The sequence below is a fragment of the Megascapheus bottae genome, chromosome 28 (assembly GCF_031878675.1).
Source record: "Megascapheus bottae isolate mThoBot1 chromosome 28, mThoBot2.hap1, whole genome shotgun sequence".
Lineage (NCBI taxonomy): Eukaryota > Metazoa > Chordata > Mammalia > Rodentia > Geomyidae > Megascapheus > Megascapheus bottae.
In genome coordinates this window covers 7767962-7787924 of record NC_143536.1, presented here as the reverse complement: position 1 = coordinate 7787924, position 19963 = coordinate 7767962, and the positions used below count along the sequence as shown (strand labels likewise).

The 19963-nt window shown below is 46.7% G+C and overlaps 1 protein-coding gene across 4 annotated transcripts in view; it reads right to left on the bottom strand.

Annotated features, from left to right (window-relative positions):
• Positions 1-2692: 2692 nt before the first annotated feature.
• The window catches only part of Ccdc60 (coiled-coil domain containing 60), a 96406-nt gene continuing 79135 nt past the window's right edge, over positions 2693-19963 (bottom strand). For all 4 annotated transcript variants that reach the window (XM_090320222.1, XM_090320223.1, XM_090320224.1 and 1 more), the window contains 8 exons: positions 18080-18314; positions 14275-14359; positions 10841-10912; positions 8758-8820; positions 8163-8285; positions 5738-5869; positions 3997-4186; positions 2693-3093 (listed from right to left, as the gene is read on the bottom strand). In XM_090320222.1, the coding sequence (XP_090176348.1) occupies positions 2998-3093; positions 3997-4186; positions 5738-5869; positions 8163-8285; positions 8758-8820; positions 10841-10912; positions 14275-14359; positions 18080-18314 (996 nt within the window). In that variant the 3' untranslated portion in view covers positions 2693-2997. The remainder of the gene's footprint in view (positions 3094-3996; positions 4187-5737; positions 5870-8162; positions 8286-8757; positions 8821-10840; positions 10913-14274; positions 14360-18079; positions 18315-19963) is intronic.

Genomic DNA, 19963 nt, shown 5'->3' with positions numbered 1-19963 from the left:
TAGTTTGGAGAGGTCAGATCCTTCTCAGCCTTGCTTGAAGCTGGGATGTGATCTTAGAACCTAGATTTTTGTAGTCTCAGAGGCTGTGATGTGAGGTTAAACCAGCCAGCAATGTATTTTAAGATTGGCTTATGAACCATCCCTGACCTGCTGCACTGGCTGGGGGCAGAGGTAGCTTTCCCTCTGCCCCATGGGTCCCGCTCTATTGTCACTGCCACCATGGCTGTAGTGGGTGAATCTCATGTTCTGGCTGTGTGACCTGGATGCTTCACACAGGTTTTCTCATGGGTTCTTCAGTGGCGTTCTCGTTTGGAAGATGAGAGATATCGAAGTGAAGACAACCCCTTGGGGTTGTGCAACCTGAGAAATCGCAGCTAGGACCCGAAGATTATCAATGTGCCACCTGAACTTTCTATCTTAACCAATGCTTAATTGTCGCAGGTGTCTAGAAGACAGGGTTGTCTTCACATTGCTCCTACAACTGCCATCCCGCCGTGTGCTGCTCTCAGAATTTGTCTATTCAGTATGGACTCTTCCTTCACAAACACCTTCTAACGGAGGTGTTGACGCTCCTCTACCTGTCACCCTCTCACCTTGTACTGAACTCTGGGGAGTTTGGGATCAAGAGGGCTCTGTCTTCTGGGCCCATGCTGCAGTGTGCCCTCTGCCCCATCCCCATCTCCTGGCTGGCCTGAGTCTCACACCTTTTGGTAGAATTTTGGCAGTTAGTTTTACCATTTGGAAGACATACCACTGCCTTTATGCAGAGCTCTAAGTATGACAAAATCTGGATTCTTTTTGGCACGATGCCTCAATGAGTCAAAGGTTTTCTCAGACTTGTGGAAGAGGGAGTCAACATTTAAATGGCTACTAAAACAGTAGATGTTTGTTAGGGGACGAGAATGAGGAGGTTATTATTTTGAGCTTCTGTAATTGAGTGCTTTCAGCTTCAAGTGGTAGAAAATCTAGACTCAACTGCCATGGACAACATGCAGCCGTACCATTTCAATCATTTCATATTCTAAAAAGCAGCCTGCACTGGCCTCCACGATGCCTGCACACCAGAGCAAATGGCATAACCCACATCTGTCTTTAAGAAGAAATACACGTCCCTGGTTATATCTCATTGGAAGACCTGGATCACATGGACCATTTAGAAATCAAGTGGCCCTGGAATATAATTACCGATTCGAATGCTATCAATCAAAATCAGTACTCCTTGCAAAGGGAGAGGGCTGTTGGGTGGCACCAGAAACAATGGACAAAGGACAACAGGGAGATTTTATCAGAACATGGGTAGCAGGTTGGAATGAGGATTCAACGAGATGGGAGGAGTAGTTACTGGCCAAAGACAAGTGATGGAAGAGATTAAAACTTTCCTCAAGCTCTAAGGCAAGCCAGTGACTTCTGAGGACCTGACACATGGTAGATATTTAGTTAGAAATTCTGATGAACAGATTCACAGCATAAATATTCCTTCCTGTAGTTCCTTCAGCCTGAGAGCTGGGAGGTGATGAGTGGCTGCCACCAAGTCCCCAGTATATTCTGGTAGTAAAAGTTATACCCCATCCCATGTTTGAGTAACAGACTCCTTGTCTGAGCTGAGTAGGCCTTGTTACTGTTGCTAACAGAGACTGCCTTCTTTCTTGGCAGAATAGTTACATTTTATTGAAGGGCAGGGTGGAAGAGTAATACCTACTGTGACCACTAGATGGCGTGATAGCTTTGGGAAATAGGCTCAGAAAGTGCCAGGCAGGAGGGTGGAGTTAATCTTAGGATTTCAGGATTTTCTCCGTCCTTGACAGATAGACCTCATTCTAGGCTTGGCCTTGCTATGTGATGACAGAAAACCTTATATCTTGTGTTATCTCCTGTGTTGTGACAGTGGGAGCTGGGAGCCAGGGAGGAGGAGAGTGATGTCAGGGAGGCAGAGTTAGCTGGATATAGGAGAAGGGGAGGGAGATGAAGTGACCCATCATGTGAGAGTTCGCATGTGCCACTGCATAGTAGGGTGACTGTAGAAAGCAACGGCGCTCTGTTTATGTCAAAAAGGAGGAAGGAAGGGTTTTAAAGGTATGGTAAATGGGCTAGGTTTTGTTGTATATGCATGGTATTTCAACTGTCAGACCTAGACAGGAAGATCTGAGTTCAAGGTTGGCATGGGTTACACAGTAAGGCCATTCATCATCATCATGGATGGATGGATGGATGGATGGATGGATGGGTGGGTGGATGGATGAATAGATGGACAGGTGGATGGAAATGTGCATACCAAGTTAGTAGTGCATTTCAGTCATCATGTAAAAATTAATAAAGTCCCACAGTTCTTTGACTTACTGAGGAGGTAAATGAGCACAAGACCAAGATAAGTGGATATATATATGTATCATATATCATATCATATAATATAGTGTAATTATATTATATACCATCATTTCTATGCAAATATATATGAATAATATGGAAATTATGCATAATATACTTGTGTATAACACAAATATAAATGTACATGAAATCTTGAGAAATGTATTCTAGCTCCAATGTTGTGAAGTGAAGACCTCATTCATGCCTACTTAATCAAGTTATTGTTAAGCAACAAACCCTATATCAATGACCCAATACTAGGCTTATTGAACACCAATAAATATTATTATTATTAGCATTTGAACACCCATGTCTACTGCTCCAATACTTTTCCAGATAGCCATGCTCAATTTTATTCAGAATTTTTGGAAAAGGAATAAGGTGAAGAATTCTAGAAAATTAGGTAGAGTCAAGCTGCGCCAATACACAGAACAGAATCCTGGCACTGGGGAATGGGTTGAGGGAAGGGTCACATGGGACTAGCTCTCCCTGGAATGTTTCCCGGTCAGTCTCTGGATGATCTTACTGCATCAGAATAAGTATCTGTGAGCATTGTAGGTCAGGTTAAGGAATGAAATATTGCTGGCTTCCTCTCTTCTGCTGGCCAACCAGATGGTGGACCCAGGTCCCAGATCATGGTGCCACGGTTCGGATGGGAATGTTGATCCTATTCTGCAGCCAGGTGATGTAATCTTCTTGGGGCATATGAATGATGTGTTCTCGCACAAACTGCGGGTTAAACACAGTGTCAGTCTCCAGACTTAGTTTGAAAGTTGGACTCCCTACTCTGCTTCACCACCTCTCAAGATCTCAGATCTGCATGGTTGATACTTAAAACCCCAGGATGACTCCAGCTATCTGGACATTTGTCTTTGGGGAGAGGGCCCCTCTCTCCAGTGTCCTGGTTCTGTAGACGAATGTCAAACCTTTCTTGTTGCTATTGAACCAAAGAGATTTTTGGAGGAGTGGAAAACCCAGCTGGAATGCATTGTTTCCCTTTTCTACTTCTTCCTTTAATATCTTCAGAATGTCATTATTCTTTTCTTTTTCCTTCCTTTCCTTCTATTCTTTATAAAACCCTTTGAGAATTGATGACAACTCTGGGCTCACTTTCTAGGAAAGAGTTTAAGACAATAAAATGTAGTGTTTCATATACATGCTTGCTTCAGAGGTGCCGATGTACTGATTCCAGCAGTTCTGGAGTGTTGTGTATGGCACAGGAAATTTTCTCTTACCCTATGTGGGATTGTCTTTTCCATGAGCCTCAACAATGGGTGAGTGGGATGGGAAGTGTGGAGAGTAGATTCTCACTTCTCACAAGCACTTAGATGAATGAAATGGGGTCTGTAGACTCTACTTTCATAGTAAGTTTTAAAGTTTTCTTTATTATGATTGTCCATGTATTTACTTATTCCTAAAGCCTGAATTCTAGGGGGCACCACGCACATTGAATCTCAGGTTTCTTGCAGTTGCAGCTCAACAACGGCAGTCATGTGACAATCCCTCTCCTATTAGAACATGAGCTTCCTGAAGGTGCAGGACCTGTGGCTTACTGGCTCACGGGCCTGGGAGTTGAAGAAATGATCAGATGAGAGCACCTGAGACTTTGTGGGGGGTGGGGAAGGTGGTTACCTCAATAGCCACAGCGATGTCTGGGGAACACAGCTCCCAGATCCTTAGATCTTGCAGCACCTTCAGGAGGATGTGGGGCCGAATCCGTAGGTCTAAGTTCTCCCCAAATTTCTGCAGTTTTGCCAGGATCTTTCTGGCAGGACGGAAGCTCTTCAGGTCCTCAGGGAGTTTGGACAATAGGTCGAAGTACCTTCCGTGACGGGAGAAGGCCGATTAGGAAGGTACTGGGAGAAGAACCCGAACCAGATGGGTTTTCCTACTTTACTTCCTCATTCTGCCTCTTATGGGGGGAGTCACTGGGGCAGAAAGAGGCTCTATCTGCGGGTCTTTCCCCATCCTAATTGGTAAGAACTCATACAACTCAGGCAAATATTGATGGTTTTTTTAGGGGTAGTCTAAATTTCAATGAGTACAGATTTGGGCTAGGCAGAGTCTTCCATTCTATACTGACCCTTCCTAGCAGTGTGCAATTTAATTGATCTCTTTGAGTCTCTGTTCCGTTCTTTGTGAATTGGGAATTAATATGGATCCTTCTGGATTTAGGGGAAGGATTAAAATGATTCTTGTTTACTTCTCCTCCTCCTCCTCTTCTGTTCTCCTTTTATTCATTCTCTTCCTGTTCCTCCTCCATGTCTCCCTCTTCTTCCTCTTTCTCATTCTTTTTTCCTTTTAATTTGAGAGGGCCTTGCTTTGTAGCCCCAGCTGGCATCCAACTTGCGACAAATTTACGGACTTAGAGTGTCATGGTAATCATAGTAATCAATACACATTGCTTTCAGTTTTTGGATTTTTTTTTTGGCCAGGCTTGGTGCTTGAAATCAAGGCCAGGGCCCTGTCCTTTAGCTTTTTCACTCAAGGCTAGTGCTGTATCACTCAAGCCTCAGTTCCACTTTCCCTTTTTTTGTGGTTAATTGGAGATAAGAATCTCCCAGTGTTTCCTGCTTAGGCTGACTTTAAACCACAATTCTCAGATCTCACCCTCCTGAGTAGCTAGGATTACAGGTATAAGCCTGTATTTGTGTTTTTATTTAAAGTTTTATTGGCGAGGGATCCAAGATGGCAGATTAGAGACAGTGCAATATCAGAGCTGTCTGCTCAAGCAGAAATACAAAGATCTAATCAGAAAAAAGGTTTATATTACTTTTTAACTGATATGCTACTGATGGGGTGCAATGTGACATTTTAATACTTATATATACCATGCGTAATGACCCAACCAGGGGACTTAGCATGTCCATGAAGCACTTATCTTTGCTATGCATTGAGAAAATGCTTCTCTTCTAGTTATTTCAAAATAGACAATACAACATTGTTAACTGCAAGTCACCCTACTGGGGCTAAGGATTATCATCTTGGGGCTGGGACATAATGGTCCCAGGATGTGCCTGAAGGCTTTGCATCCTCAAGGGATTAAATTATCTGGGAAACCACTGGATAATCAATTTGTAGAACTTTTCAGGTCTCCCTCTCCCCTGTGTTCAATCTAAGTCTCCATTAAAAGCAGTAAGGAGAGTAAGTGAGTAAGGAGAATCTGGTAGGCTGGGTGACTTCTACTTCTCATACTGTGATTTGTGGCTGACAGTGCTCTGGGCTTAGCTAGTTTAGAGCTATCTTACTTGTGGCCACAGGCAGCTTAGGAATCACCCCCCCCCCTTCCTAGGCTCATGGATCAGTTGCAGGGCTGTAACCACACCCCTCCACACGCAGGGCCATCGAGTGTCCTGGTTCTGGGGGGTCTTACCAGTGGTCTGCCATCTCATCTGCATCCCCTTTCATTATGGAGATCTGGTGTCTCATTTTTGCAATGTCCTTTTGGAAGTTGGAGACCAGAACAAAAGATTGGAACTTCTGGAGACTCCTCTCTTCCTGGCGCCTATGCGGTTGAGTGAGACAGAGGGAGTTGAGGGAGATGTATCAGCACCCCCCACCCCCTGAGGCTCTTCTTGGTGCTCTCAGTTGTGTGTGTGTGTGTGTCACCTGGGGCTTAAACTAATGGCCTAGGTGCTGTCCCTGAGCTTCTTTTGGTCAGTATAAGTGCTCTACACTTGAGTCCACAGCTCCATTTTTAGCACTTTTTTTTTATTGGAGGGGTTTAATTTTTTTATTGGAGTTAAAAGTCTCATGGACTTTCCTTCTCTGGGCTAGCTTCCAAACATGATTCTCATAGCTCAGCCTCCTGAGTAGCTAGGAAGACAGATGCGAGCCACCGGCACCTGGCTTCTCAGCTACTTTTTAAATTATGCAATGGCTTTTGCCACAGCATGAGATGGCACTCTCCAAGGTTCTGAAACGATTTCCTTGCTTAAACTGTTTTTATTAGCACTCCTCCCACCACATTCTCTTCCTGCTTCTGATTGTGCTTACATTCCATGCAGACTCTTTCTTTACCTCTAAAACAGAGGAAGATAATGGCTTCTCCTTTCAGAAGACATTATATTATGGGTGTAAAGTTCTGGGTCTACTGATAGGTACACAGTAGGTATTTAATACATGTGGCTTCCTCTCTTCCTCACTTCCCTTACCATATTGTGCCTATTTCTTTTCTCTCAAATGAGAATTATATTATCAATATAACCACATCAGTCCCCTGTTTATAAAGCTCAATGATTTTCCACTTTACTATTCTGTGAGCAACTTGCCCCTCGCCGAGAACACTCACTCCCTACTGCATTGCCTAGCTCCATCAGCATGCCTGGAATCTTCTTATGCTTTAGCTTGAGACAGAGTTCAAGCTTCATGGGTGGAGTAGAAAAGCTTTTCATGATCTGGCCTCTGGCTCTCTGGTCTTTCAGGCATCTTGGGCCCAGCTGCACCTGGCCAGTGGCAGTTCCCTGCCTCGTCCTGAGCCCTTTTGAGCCTCTGAGACTTTGCTATTATCTTCCCTTGGAACTCTCTTCCCTCTTAATTCTCTGCCATGGCTCTCTGAATTTGAGTGTACCTTTACCATGTAGCTGTTTAAGGTACCTTTGGCAAGAGAATGCTGCTGAGCCCACTTTTCTCATCTGTACAGTGGGTCTAATAATGGCAGTATAGGGTTGTGGTAAGGAATAAATGGTGCATTGTATACCATAGCTGGTACTTAGATCTCTGGAACACACTGGCAAACACAGAATCTGGGAAACACACCCTGTCACCATTAAAGTGAAAATGTTTTCTCCAGAAAGACCTTTCGGATGGCTGTCCCAGGTCAGATAAGACATCTATTTTTTTCTGTGTTCTTTTTGCCACCCTACTTGGTAGCTCTGTTTTCCTGTCTCTCTCCCATGCCAGAGGAAGAGGTCCAAAGAAGAGGATGCCCAGGTCCCTAGGTTGCCCTCACTGGAGGGAGGGCTTTCTTGGGCGGGTGGTATATATCCTCACTGCAGTCAGCAGTGGATGGATTGCTGGGTTGCAAGAGGAGAAGAGAAAAGATCCCAGTGGGCCTTGGTTGACATTACATCAAGTTCAAGTCATGACATTTGTGTCTGAGCATAACAGAGTCATGAGTGCCACACTCACACCTGTTCAAAGTCCACATGTCCCTGCCTGCTTTGGGGTTTTGTGTGCACTTTGCCAGCTACCCTCAGCTCCTTCTCATCCTCTGGGCCTCTCTAAGGCCACCCACTGAAATGGACTTCCTAACTTCTGGATCACCCAGATACCTTTCCCTCTCTTTCTTCCTCCTTTCCTCCTCCCTCTCTCCCCCCACCGCTCCTTCCATCTTTCCTCTCCCTCTTCCTCCTCCCCTCCTCCTTTTTTCTTTCTTCTTTTGGCAGTTTGCACTCAGGGCCTTCCTTGAGCTTGCCAGGCAAGTGTTCTGCCCCTTGAGCCACAACCCCTTCTCTTCCCTTTCTTCCCTCATCTTTCACCTCTTCTCTACCCCATTCCTTCTCCTCTCCACCTCCTCTTTTCCCTCCACCCCCCCTTTTCCTTTACCTCCTTCCATCTCCCCCGATATAACACCTATTATCTTCCTATATGGAGTGGTTCTCAGTGGCACTTCTGTATTTCTATATGTAGTTATTCTGTTTCTGCCCATATTGCCCCAGGAGAGGCTTAGCTTCCTGAGGGCAGGGGCGAAGTCCTTCATATGGCTGTTAAAGTCCCAGCACCTGGAACCTGGTGGACACACAGCAGTCACAGGGTGAAATGCCCACTGAACGAACCGGATGCTCATATGCCCTTACTTCATGAGGATTTCCATTTTGTCCTGCAGGCAGTAGCTGGCCTCCTGGGCTACACTGTAAAACTTAGCCCTCATGATGCTACAGACCCCGCTCTTAGATTGGATGAGGTCCCGGTTTGCTCGGCTGTAAGCACAGAGGAGAAGGGCTTAGGAGAGGAAGGGTAAGGGGTGCCCCAGATAATCTTGCGGGTCCCACTCTGGCCTTCCTGGGGCCTCGGTGCTCTGCTGTGGGTGTTCCCTCTGCCCTCCTGGGGTCTCTCCCTCACCTGGAGCCTCCCTCAGCACCCCGAGATCTTCCCACATGAGCCAGCTAAGGTGGAGGACAGCGAGACAGAATGGGGGCCGTGGGGATTCACACTCGTCTGCAGCGTCTTCTGGTGTTTGTTATCGTGAGGCTCGGTCGCCCAACCTCAGCATGCTTCTCTGTAAACTGGGCTAGTGCTGCTGCCTCGCCAGGACGCTCTGTGCTTCAGTGAGGCTTCCTGCCAGCGTCTGTCTTCTCACCCAGCCTCTTGGGCCCTGGGAGATGTAGTCTCCAGGGGTCTCGTTCACATGGGCCCTTTCCCTGCTCCTGGGGAGAGGCCCTCCCAGCTCACCTTTTCAATCTCCTCTGGTTCAACTGGGAGTGGCTGTCCATGCTGGTGGTGCTGGACTTCTCGCTGCAATACCAAAGGAGGACTTTCAGTTGTCTTCATCCCCTTCTCCTGAGCATGGTACCTCAGCGCCCTCACAACACCTGCCTGCCTTCAGCCTTCAGGCAGGGGAGGTGGCTCTGATCCAGTCCAGAGCTCAATGCCCATCCCCATGCTTTGTCCTGTGTGTCCTCCTGCCATGCCCCCTGCGTGGCAGACTCACCCGTCCCCCTTCCACTTAGTCTGTTTAAGGTCACCGTGAGTCCTGCACACCTGGACTCTGCAGTCCAATTGTGAACTGCTTTGTCCACATCATCTGGATCCCATGTTTTCTGGGTGTTTCAGCTCTCTGAACCTGGAGGATGGGTTTGCCTTGGACCTTTCCATTCTCTCTCTCCCTTACTACAGGGCCACGTGCCTCTTTGGTGAAGGAGTGGCAGGTTCTGTTTGGAGTGCCTTTGGTGCTCCTGGTGCCAGATTGCCTGTCCATTCTCTATGCTGGACCCTTGAGCTGCGTATCATTTGGCTCTGCTTTAGAATCAGGCAGAGCTAGAGTCAGAGCCCAACCCGGTAGACACAGCCAATGTGTGGGCAAGCACCCACCCTCTGGCAACTTGGCTCTTTCTGGCTGTGGACCAGATCAATCCCTTGCATGGCTGCCTGTCCTGTGATAGCTTGGGTAGGGCTTATGGCAAACAGGATGAAGGGGCCTCACTCGGGCTTACTGCCCTTCTACATTTTCATCCTGGCTTAGCACCTTCTCTTCCTCCCTATCCCTCTTTGTGTCTTTGGACAAATAACTTGAGCACTTTAACCATGGGATCCTGGAGGTTCATCTCTCTGTGGACTCCCGTGATGGTGGCTCACCCTTCCTTTTGGGTCCTGTGGCCTTTGGGACTTCGTTGGGTAGATCTAGCCTTCTCTCGGCCTCTCCTTTTTCCCAGAAGCTCATGGGACTAGGTCTAGAAGTCTGAGGCCCATTAGGCCACAGGCAGGAAGAACCCTTTGCACATACTGTCCCCTTGCTTGAACATCTTGCTGGCCCTCCACAATAGGTGAGTGAATTCTTTGTTTAAATAGCAAGTGATTCAGTCTTGGCTAGGAACCTCAGTGCTAAAAGCTCTCCGAACTTTTTCTTCAGAACATTTCCATGGCCACAAAGTTATGGCCAACTATGGGATTATTTGGAGGAGGCTTGACACCTTTATTAAATTAGCAGCTCTTAAACACAGGCAGGATTCAAGGGGCCCACAAATGAGAACGGAGGAAAAAGCCTCATCTTTTTTATCTTAACTGTCCCATAACCAAAATGGAAACCATGGGTATTTGCATATCATAATTGTAGGAGGTATTTTGGAGAATCATTTATACTTAACACTAATCTAAAATTTCAGTAGTTATTAGACCCACAGTTGAGTCTTACTATATAATGCATTGCTTAAAGAAGCTCAAAAAGATTACTCTGTTCCAAATTGGGTTGTAATACAGTCATCTATGTTACTATAGCTATTGTGATAATCCTTTGTAATTCATTGTGTGCTCTTAGAACATTCTGTGGAAAGGAATTCAGAGGATTTCTCCGACAATCTAAGGGCCCAGGGCACAAAAACAGTCCAGACAGCAAATCCACGAAGCAGAAATGGGTTTGCTGCAAAAGCCTTAAAACCCAGCCCTGTCCCTGTCACAGAAAGGGGTTCATAGATTCTTTTCTGTACAAAACATCTCATGTTACAACTTCCCCAAGCAGTGTGGGGGATTTATTTAGTACCAGGCTCTCCTGGCTTCCATCTGCATGAGTTCACAGCATCATGCTAAAACTGCAGATATGCAGAATGAAATTTATTTAAAAAGGACTACAAGCAACCACCCAGAAAGGGCAGTCTCATGCCATGCCCTCCCACCCACCTCTTTACCACTAGAGGACTTCAGCTTTGAGTGTGGTGGGCACTTACTGGGGGGGGCATTAGGATAAGAAGAAGGTATCCCCACCTCCCATGGCCTGCCTGCCTCCTCACCCACCCACCTGCCACAGGCAGGAGCTTCCTACCTTGACTTGACAGGGGTCTGTCCCTCCTTCAAGGCAGAATCACTCTTGGTTTGCTTGAGCATAGACAGGATGCTGCAGAGCAAGGGGAGTCTTTTATTAACAGGGTGTGGAAGGTAGCATCCAGGGATGAAGAGTCCACTTCCCACAGCCATGGGAACCTGGAGACGCTGAGAGCGCAGGGCCAAAAGCTGTACCGAATGCCAGTGCCACACACACACACACACACACACACACACACACACACACACACACACACACACACACACCATACAGCTGAATTGCATATATGCCTTTGTAGAATTCTACACACATACAGCTAGAATCCTCCCTTTCCCTTGGATTCACACATGCACCCACACTCATGCCCACACCCACCCAAGAACCACACAGACACAATTTCCCCAAATGACACACACCTAGAACCACACACATGCATAGTGGAATCACACACATACACACACATATATTTGCGTAGCCATAGCATCACAACATACATAATTCCATCTGATTGCACAAATGCCACATAATTATACCCATACAGCAAAGTCTCTCTCTCTCTCTCTCTCTCTCTCTCTCTCTCTCTCTCTCTCTCTCTCTCTCTCTCTCTCTCTCACACACACACACACACACACACACACACACCTAGAATTTCACACACAAGCATACACTAGAATACACACATAGTCCCATATTACACACCGAGACACAAGATCTACTAGCCCTCTCAGAAGCAGTACCTATTTAACATTTGTGTTGAAAAAAAAACAAAAACAAAACCAAAAACCATAGCTAGCCAGCCAGGTGCTGGTGGCTCAAGCCTGTAATCCTAGCTCTTCGGGAGGCTGAGATTTGAGGACTGTGGTTTGAAGGACAGGAAAGTCTGTGAGACTCATCTCTACCATGAACCAGCAAAAAGCCAGAAGTGGAGATGCAGCTCAAGTGGTAGAGTGCCAGCCTTGAGTGACAAAGCTCAGCTGAGGACAGCATCAAGGCCCTGAATTCAAGCCCCAGGACCAGCACAAAAAATGAAAACAAACAACAACAACAACAAAACCCCCCAGCACAGCTGCCCTAGGAGACCGTGCAGGCCTGGGGAGAGGTCCAGACAGCTGTGGTCTCCACAAGCACCATCGTGGATTCTGATCCTCTGGGATCCATTTGGAAACACCAGTCGAAGGTTTTAAGTAAACATCATCTTTTTGCAAAGCGGAGTCCGTCTGGCCTTGGGAGTGGGGCTGGATGTTCAGGACTTTCTCCCTCACTCTGGGTTCCGTGTGTAAAACTAGCCAACCTGCAGTTTCCCTGGAGGCTCTGATGTTTGCTGCCATGGAGAGAGGAGGAAGGGGTCTGCATTCCCCCAGGCATTAATGAGGAAGGGAAATCACAGCTTCTCACTCTGTCATCACACTTGTCTCATCATTACAGGTGATGCCGAGGCCACCCAATGGGTCTCTGGAGAACTAGGCTCGAGATGGGGTGAGGGGCCCCAAAGGTGCCATGGGCGACCATGCCAGAGCAGGCAGAGGTTACCATGTTAGATGGACCTGTTCTCTCAACAGGTGCCTGAAGCGATGTTATTTCCATAACACGCGTACTCGACAAGGAGCATATCATTGAATCATCACTAAGACCGTACCCAGTGGGTCATACTTCATTCTATAGAGCTGGGGTCAGCTCAGGGAGGTACAGCAAGCTACCCAGCATCACACAGCCAATAAAGGATGGAACAGCGGTTGCCCCCAGTCCAGTTGGCTCCTAAGCCAATGCTGTGGTGTTACATAGTATCTCATTTTTTTAAAAAAAGACAAGGAAACAAGAATGGAGGCTTAGAGAATGGTTGAGAGACTTGTCCAAGGCCTCAGGGTTTGGGACCCACAGCAGCTTGGGCCTAGGTGCTCATGGTCTAAGCTGTTGCAAAGGAAGAGGCCTCAGAGCCCACCACAGGTCAAAGCAGATATTTCCTGGGCCAGCACTGTCTCGGAGCAGCTCCTGGCCTCCCCCAGAGCCCAATTCCCACTCCATCTGTGGCAGGCCTGAATCTATCATTTTGTGGCAGAGGTGTGTGTGGGGGGGTGGGGATGATGATGCATGGCCAGTGTGGGCTGAACTGTAATTACCGTAATGACAATCATCCATAAGTCACAGCCCGCACCCTGGTGGGCTGCCGGCAATGATGAACCACTTTTAGTGACTCATTTGTTTCTGGGAAGTAATTTGCTTGCTCAGAGGGATCCACACTCGGCTGTAAACTGGGCTCTACCTGACACTCAGGGGGCAGAAGACCCCTATGGGCCAAGGCTTTCTCCTGGGTGGACGGCACCTCAGGTTCAAGTCTGACATTCATGCTCCAGAAACCAATTGCCTCCACTGCTGGCTTGACACTTCAAAGGATGCCTGATGCCTTCTGGATAAAAGCCAGACTTGGTGCAGTATGGGGTCCCCAAGGCCAGCATGAGAGCCCCCAGGCCAGCATGTGCCTCTCTGCACCCCATTTTGACTGCATTGTCAATTAAGGGTGCCATGGTTCTTTCTGACCACACCTGCACGTGGCTGTGTGTTGACTCCTTCCTCGCCCTGCTGGAGCCAGGCTTGTCTTTCTGCCTCAGCTTCACCTTGCTAACAAGGAGAGAAGAAACAGACCCTAGTCTCCATCCCACCTAGAATAATACGCCTGCTGATTTGTTTATTTACCATTTTTTGTTGGTCCTGGGGATTCATCTCAGGGCCTGTACGTGTGAGCCACACTTCCTGATTCTTTTGTTGCCCTAGTTTGTTTTTCAGATAATTTCATGCTTTTACTCAGGCTGGCTTACACTTTGATTGTCTTCCCTCTACCTCCTACCCCTGCCTTCTGAGTAGCTAGGATTACATGTGTATGTGTCACTATGCTGGTGTTTGAGATAGGGTCTTGTTGACTATGTTTTCCCCTCAGGCTGGCCTCAAGCCACAATCCCTCTGTTACTGCCTCCTGAGTCACCTAGGATTATGGGCATGTACGCCTAGCCTTACTGCTTTTGTTATTATTTTTAATCTTATTTTTCCAAGCTCACCTTTCTTACATTTCCCACAATGATAATCAATACCTGCTGTGTTCCATATCCATAAATGTTCATCCAAAGAATGATTTTTTTCAAAATCTTAGGACTTTTCACAAGTGGCAGAGTGGCAAGGATGATGGGTGATCTTGAAATGAGAAAGATCTGAATTTGAATCTTGGCTGTACCCATGTACTAGCTGTGTGGCTTCCAGGAAGTCACTCAGTCTCTCTGAGCCTTGTTCCCTTATTTGTAAAATAAATAGCACAAACGAACAAAGTCGACAGCACAGAGCTTGTCACAGAGAAGGCATTAAGCCACCAGCAACTGCTGTGGCTTGTTTTAGTACCCTGGGGCTACTGGCCTCCATCCCCTGTCTGAAGAGTGAAGAGAACCCACCTGGGAGCTTTTTTTTGCATTTCATTCTCCATCATTATTGACCTTTTAGCATCTTCTCGAACCATCTCCAGAAGCTTCTGCAGATCTGATGGAAACATGAGAGATCACCCTTGACCTTGAGACAAGATGGTACATAGCCAGGCTCAACAGTCAGCACGAGGGTTGAGTGTGCTGGGCGCATGGGGTCTCAGTCACTACTTGCTGAAGGAATGAATGAAGAACTCGGGAGAAGGGAGAACTGGGGAGATGGTAAGCTGGGTCTGGGCATTGGTGAAAGTGAAAACATCAGTGCAGACATTTTCCACCCTGTGGCCAGGTCAGGCTTGAGCTCAGGTCTTCATAGTCATGCCTGGAAGACCCCCAGAGTGAGAGCCCATGTCCAACCTTGCTGGGACGTCGTCACTGGGGTCCAGTGGGGAAAGGGGCCATGCCGGCTCTGGGAAGCATCAACGTTTAGCCATTCTTTTTACTGTATTCCAAATATGATTCTATTTTACCTGAATCTAACTTTGCTTTACCACCCTCACATTCCCTGCTGCCACATCTCCAAGAGTCCTCTGAGTGTGGTGTGTGTGTGTGTGTGTGTGTGTGTGTGTGTGTGTGTGTGTTCAGAAGTCTGTTCACATAAGAACTCTGCTTTCTTCCCTTTTCTTGGGAGCCATGTGTGCCTTGACATCTCTCTACCCCACCTCCAAGCAAACCAGCCCAGGGTGGATGCAGTTAATGGCCACGGTGACTGGCACATTGGACGACCTTCCTGGAGGGGCATGTGTAAAGCTGCACATTGAAAGCACCATGGGCTTTTTCTTTTCTGCTTGCTGTGTGCAGGGAATGATGCAGGCACAGGAGGAAAGGTGTGGGGGATCCTTGCAGGCCTGGGTGTCTTGCTTACCTTCGGTCTGGTACACCCTGGGAACACAGCGATTGCTGAGAAATGCATTTCCACCATATTCTCTTCTGGGGGTGAAGCCCTTCTCCTTCAGCCCACGCCCACACCCTTAACCTCCACCCTTTTTGTTGCTGCCTTCACAAGAGTAAATTAATCTCCCAGCCTCTCCTTGCCTTCCAAAACCTCAAGTTGATACTGTGTCTTCTTCTGAGTGCTGCCAGCTTCTCATTTCCAGGTCATGCTGTGTAATGGTGTCTTTGTGGATGTAAGTCACTGGAGACAGCAGGCTGTGGCCTCTCGTGGCCTGAGCCCCTCCCCAAATCAATGATAAAGGATTCCCACTGCCTGCCATGGAGCTGAATGCAAGCCCTAGAACCCACACATAAACACAAAAAACTTAGACAAGGAAGTGAGGGAGTTGGACTGTTCTGTTCATAGAGTGAGTTGGCAAGCGCTGAGCCAGTTGCACACAGCCTAGGACAAGGTGATAGGAGAATATCTCATCATTGAAAGATGCTAAGATAGGGGCCACAGGCCCAGCGTTTTAACATAGAAAGTTACTTTAATCTCCAGTGGGGAGGGGTGGGGAATGGGACAAGTGAGAAGTTGCCAGGCTCTGCCCTGCTTTCAGTCCTAGCTAGTTGAGAAAGAATTCAAGAAAACAATTCTATTCACAATAACCCAAAGAACAGGCAAGATACCTAGGTATTAACCAAGGAAGTGAAGACCATCCATTAGTGTAAACTAGACCTGAAGAAAGATGTTGAAGAGACACCAGAAGATGGAAAAGGCCTCCTGTATTCATGGGTTGGCCAGATGAATGTCATGAGAATGGCCATACTGCTATAAAGCAACCTGTAGGTCTGGTACAATACCCCTCAAGCCCCCAGTTGTCATGCTCTACAGAGATTTAAAAAAATCCATCCAGGCACAGTGGCTCACGTGTGTAATCCTAGCTACCCAGGAGGCTGAGATCTGAGGATCAAGGTTCAAAGCCAGCCCGGGCACAAAAGGACCTGAGATTCTTATCTCTAATTAACCTCTAGAAAACGGGAAGTGGGGCTTGGCTCAAGGGTAGGGTGGTAGCCTTGAGCTGAAGAGCTCAGGGGACAATGCCCACGCCGAGTTTAAGGCCCATGACCCACAAGAAAAAGAAATCCAAAAATTCATATGGAAGTCTAAAAGGTTCTGAATAGCAAAAGCAATCCCGAGAATAAGAAAAATGTGGGAGGAATCACAGTATCAGACTTCAAATTATACTGTAGAGCTGCAGTAACAAGAAGAGCCCAAAACAGGCATGAAGACCAGTAAAACAGAACAGAGAAAAACCTGGAACCCTGGGCTAAAATACAGCTATAGCCATCTAACTTTCATCACAGGGGGAAAAAAGCATGAATCCCTTCAACAAATGGTGCTGGCAAAGCTATTGGGAACCTGAGACTTCACCACTGCCTCTTACCCTGTAGAGAAATAAATCCCAAATGGTTCAAAGAACTCAAATCAAGACTTGAAACTTTAAATCTACTATAAGGAACCACAGGGAAAGCACTGGGAGTTACAGGTGCAGGTAGCTCTTCTGAACAGCATCCCAATCACCCAGAAAACAGAAACAGGAATCTGCCAGGGGGACTATGATCTTAAAATTCCCAGTTGTCCCTCAGTAGATGATTGGATCAAGAAGAAGTGGTACTTATACACAATGGAATTCTGTGCCATGCCATCAGAAAGAATGGCATTGCTCCATTTGTAAGGAAATGGAAAGACTTGGAAAAAATCATATTAAGTGAAGTAAGCCAGATCCACAGGAACACAGGCTCAATTTGTAATAATTAGTACATATCTAGGACTCTTCTAGCAGAGGATTACAATACCTCAAAAACCTAGGTACATAAGGTTATATAAAACTAAATGAAAGGATCTCTAGGATATGGAAACAAGAGCTTTATCTTGAGTGATTGTTGTTCTTAATGTACTATGTTATTTCTCTTTCTTTTTGCCTTTTGGTTAATCTCATATGTTACTGTATCTGGCTTTATTTCTGGTGTATTGTATATATATTTATTTGAAATAGGAAAGGGGAAGGGGTAAAACAAGGGTGGAGGAGGGACAAAAACATGAGAAGGGGTATCAATGTGTGAGAAGTAATGCACCTACTACCTGGTTAATGTACTGTAACCCCTCTATAAATTACCCTGACAATAAAAAAAAAGCCAGTGGGCTAGGTATGTACATTATTGGCATTCATTTCTATTCTTATATTTATTAGAATAAAAAAGGAACGTATTTTTGATTTAAAAAAATTCCACATATCAGAAGAGGCAGTTGCTAGAGCCAAGAGATAACCAGAAAGATGGGAGAAAATGTGGTTATTTTTGAGATAGGGTTTACTTCCTTCCCAAGTACATGTCTGGACTTTGATCCTCCTATTTTTCCCTTCCTACTATAACTGTAGCTGAGATGATAGGCAGTTAAAGTCTTTTCTGTGTGAGCTGGCCTTTAAACCTTGATCCTCCTGACCTCATTCAGCTTTCTACATAGCGAGGATGTCACACCCCATGAGTACTACTGGCTGTTGAAAAAGAGACTAGTGGGCCTCATGAGCTTTTTCATTTTTTTTTCTTCTTACCTGGGCTAGCCTCCTCCCAATCTCAAATACTTAAGATTACAGTTATAAGATACTGATAGCCAGCATTAAATTATTAAATTACAAAACCGTATTTAGGATTCTAAAAGGACCGCTGGTTACCATGGACTGTTCCCGGAGGGAACTGCTCAAAGCAACACAAGTTATAGAATGTATTTCTTATCTCTGGGTGAAGGAACGGGATCTGTGAGCACTTAGCACCTCAGCCAGGTGGGTGTGGCCTCTGGGACATGCACAACATGCAGTGGGTGAGGATCCGAGGTAGAACTCACGGACGTGAAGAGGCTCATCCTCTGGCTTGGTTGAAGACGATTCGTTATCCTCGATGTCTTTGCTGCCAGTTGCCGGGGTTATCACACTTGGGGGCTCATCAGAACCGGGGTTCACAGAGACCATGCTGCTCTGGGGAGAGGACCCCCCGCTGGTTCGAGACAGGCTGAGGGTGGAGCCTCGGCGGCTGGGTTTTCTGGTGGTTATGCGGGTTATGGGGATTTTGAATTTCTTGGTCTGAAGGAAAGGGAAAGAGGGATGTTAGAAAGGAAGGGAAAGGATTGGAAAAAGGAAAGGAAGGGAGGAGCAAGGCAGGCACAAATCAAGGGAGATAGAAAGGGAAGAAGAAGGGAGGAAGAGAGATGGATGGTTAAGGGATAGAGGAAGGAAAGACAAGAGAGACCGTGAATTCCTTCTAAAGGTTGTGAGGCATACCCTGGTTGGTGGAGTGACCTTTTGTTATAAATCAAGGTCATGGAAGCTATTCCTGGAAAGGAATGTGTCAGAGCCTCTTCTGTTCAACTGCATGTGGTTGCCCAGTCGTCATCGTGGCGAGCCTGCCATGTCTTGCAGCAGTGTCTCAAAGCCCAGCACAGTCTTTGGTTGTTTCTTGAGCTAAACACTGGAGTTGACTTCTAGCTGTAGCATGGGCCTATGCCTTGGTTGAGAGCCCGGATGGCATCCATTCGCCTCTTCCTCATCAAGCTGAAGCCTGGGCCCAGAGGATGAAGAGAGGTGTGATCCTAGTTTTCTGCAGGATGCAGCGTAGAGAACATCCCAGGCCTAACGTCTAGGAGTGGGGGCAGAGGAAGCAGACCCATGTGCTGGGGGCAGCATGCTGTGGGGGGGGTCAGTTGTGGTGGGGGTCGTGTTCTTTTTAAACTTGGAATCAAACTCGCAGAGACGTTCTTAATGCACTCAAGAGCACAACAAGCTTTGAATCCCAGATTTCAAACAGAGTTGAGGTTTACATCACAGCTAGTGACCATGTCTTGGTTCAAATATTTCCAAACCCTTTTGGGTGACTGCACTAGTGCCCCAGTACTGATGATTCTTTAACGTCAGGCTGGCAGTGGGGAAGAACAGGCCTGCCCTGGCCAGGATGGGCTGGGCAGCTCCAAAGAAAAATGCTCAAGACACACTGGGCTCTAATTGACACTCAATTAATAGGAACAGTTTTATTGGAGAACACTTAACAGTGAAAGTGCTTGGGAGGCCCAAGGCACAAAGCTCATCCTGTCTGATACCCCAAGGAACACTGAGGGCCATGCCAATCCTTAATACATAGGGAGTGGGATGGGGAGAACTCAACTGATCAGGTAGCAGATGTAAGATTTTGATTGGCTACCTTGCAGGGCCCTGAATAGACCAGCGGGAGAGATTTTTTAGTTACACTTGGGGAAGGAGAAAGGTGAGGGAAGAAGAGAGGAGAAGGAAGATTGAGGTTTTAGGCAGGACCGCTTCCTGTGTTTGGATCCTTTCCCTGAAGTCTTCCAACGAATTTCTACAGAAATGGCAGGGCATTTCAAAATGCAACAGACTGGGGGAACTGGGGTTTGAATGTTTTAGCCCGAGCTCTATGGAGGAACATGAGCCGCACAATGTCTGTTAAGAAAGGAAAAGAAAGTACCGAGAATTGGTGTATTCTCTCCTTAGATAAATTAGCAACATGGTAGGAGGTTCCACCTTTGTCTCAATTTTGCAACTGGCCAAGAGCTTGCCACCTGGACAAAACCCCCACCCCTCTCCCCTCCTCACAAGTCTAGGGAAGGGAACACAGGCAAAGGCTGTCTCCTCCAGTCTTGTCTTGCCTGCCACTGGATGGATTCTTAATGCTGGGAACCAGATTCTTCAAAACAATGTTCTTTTTTGAAAGCTGCATCTAT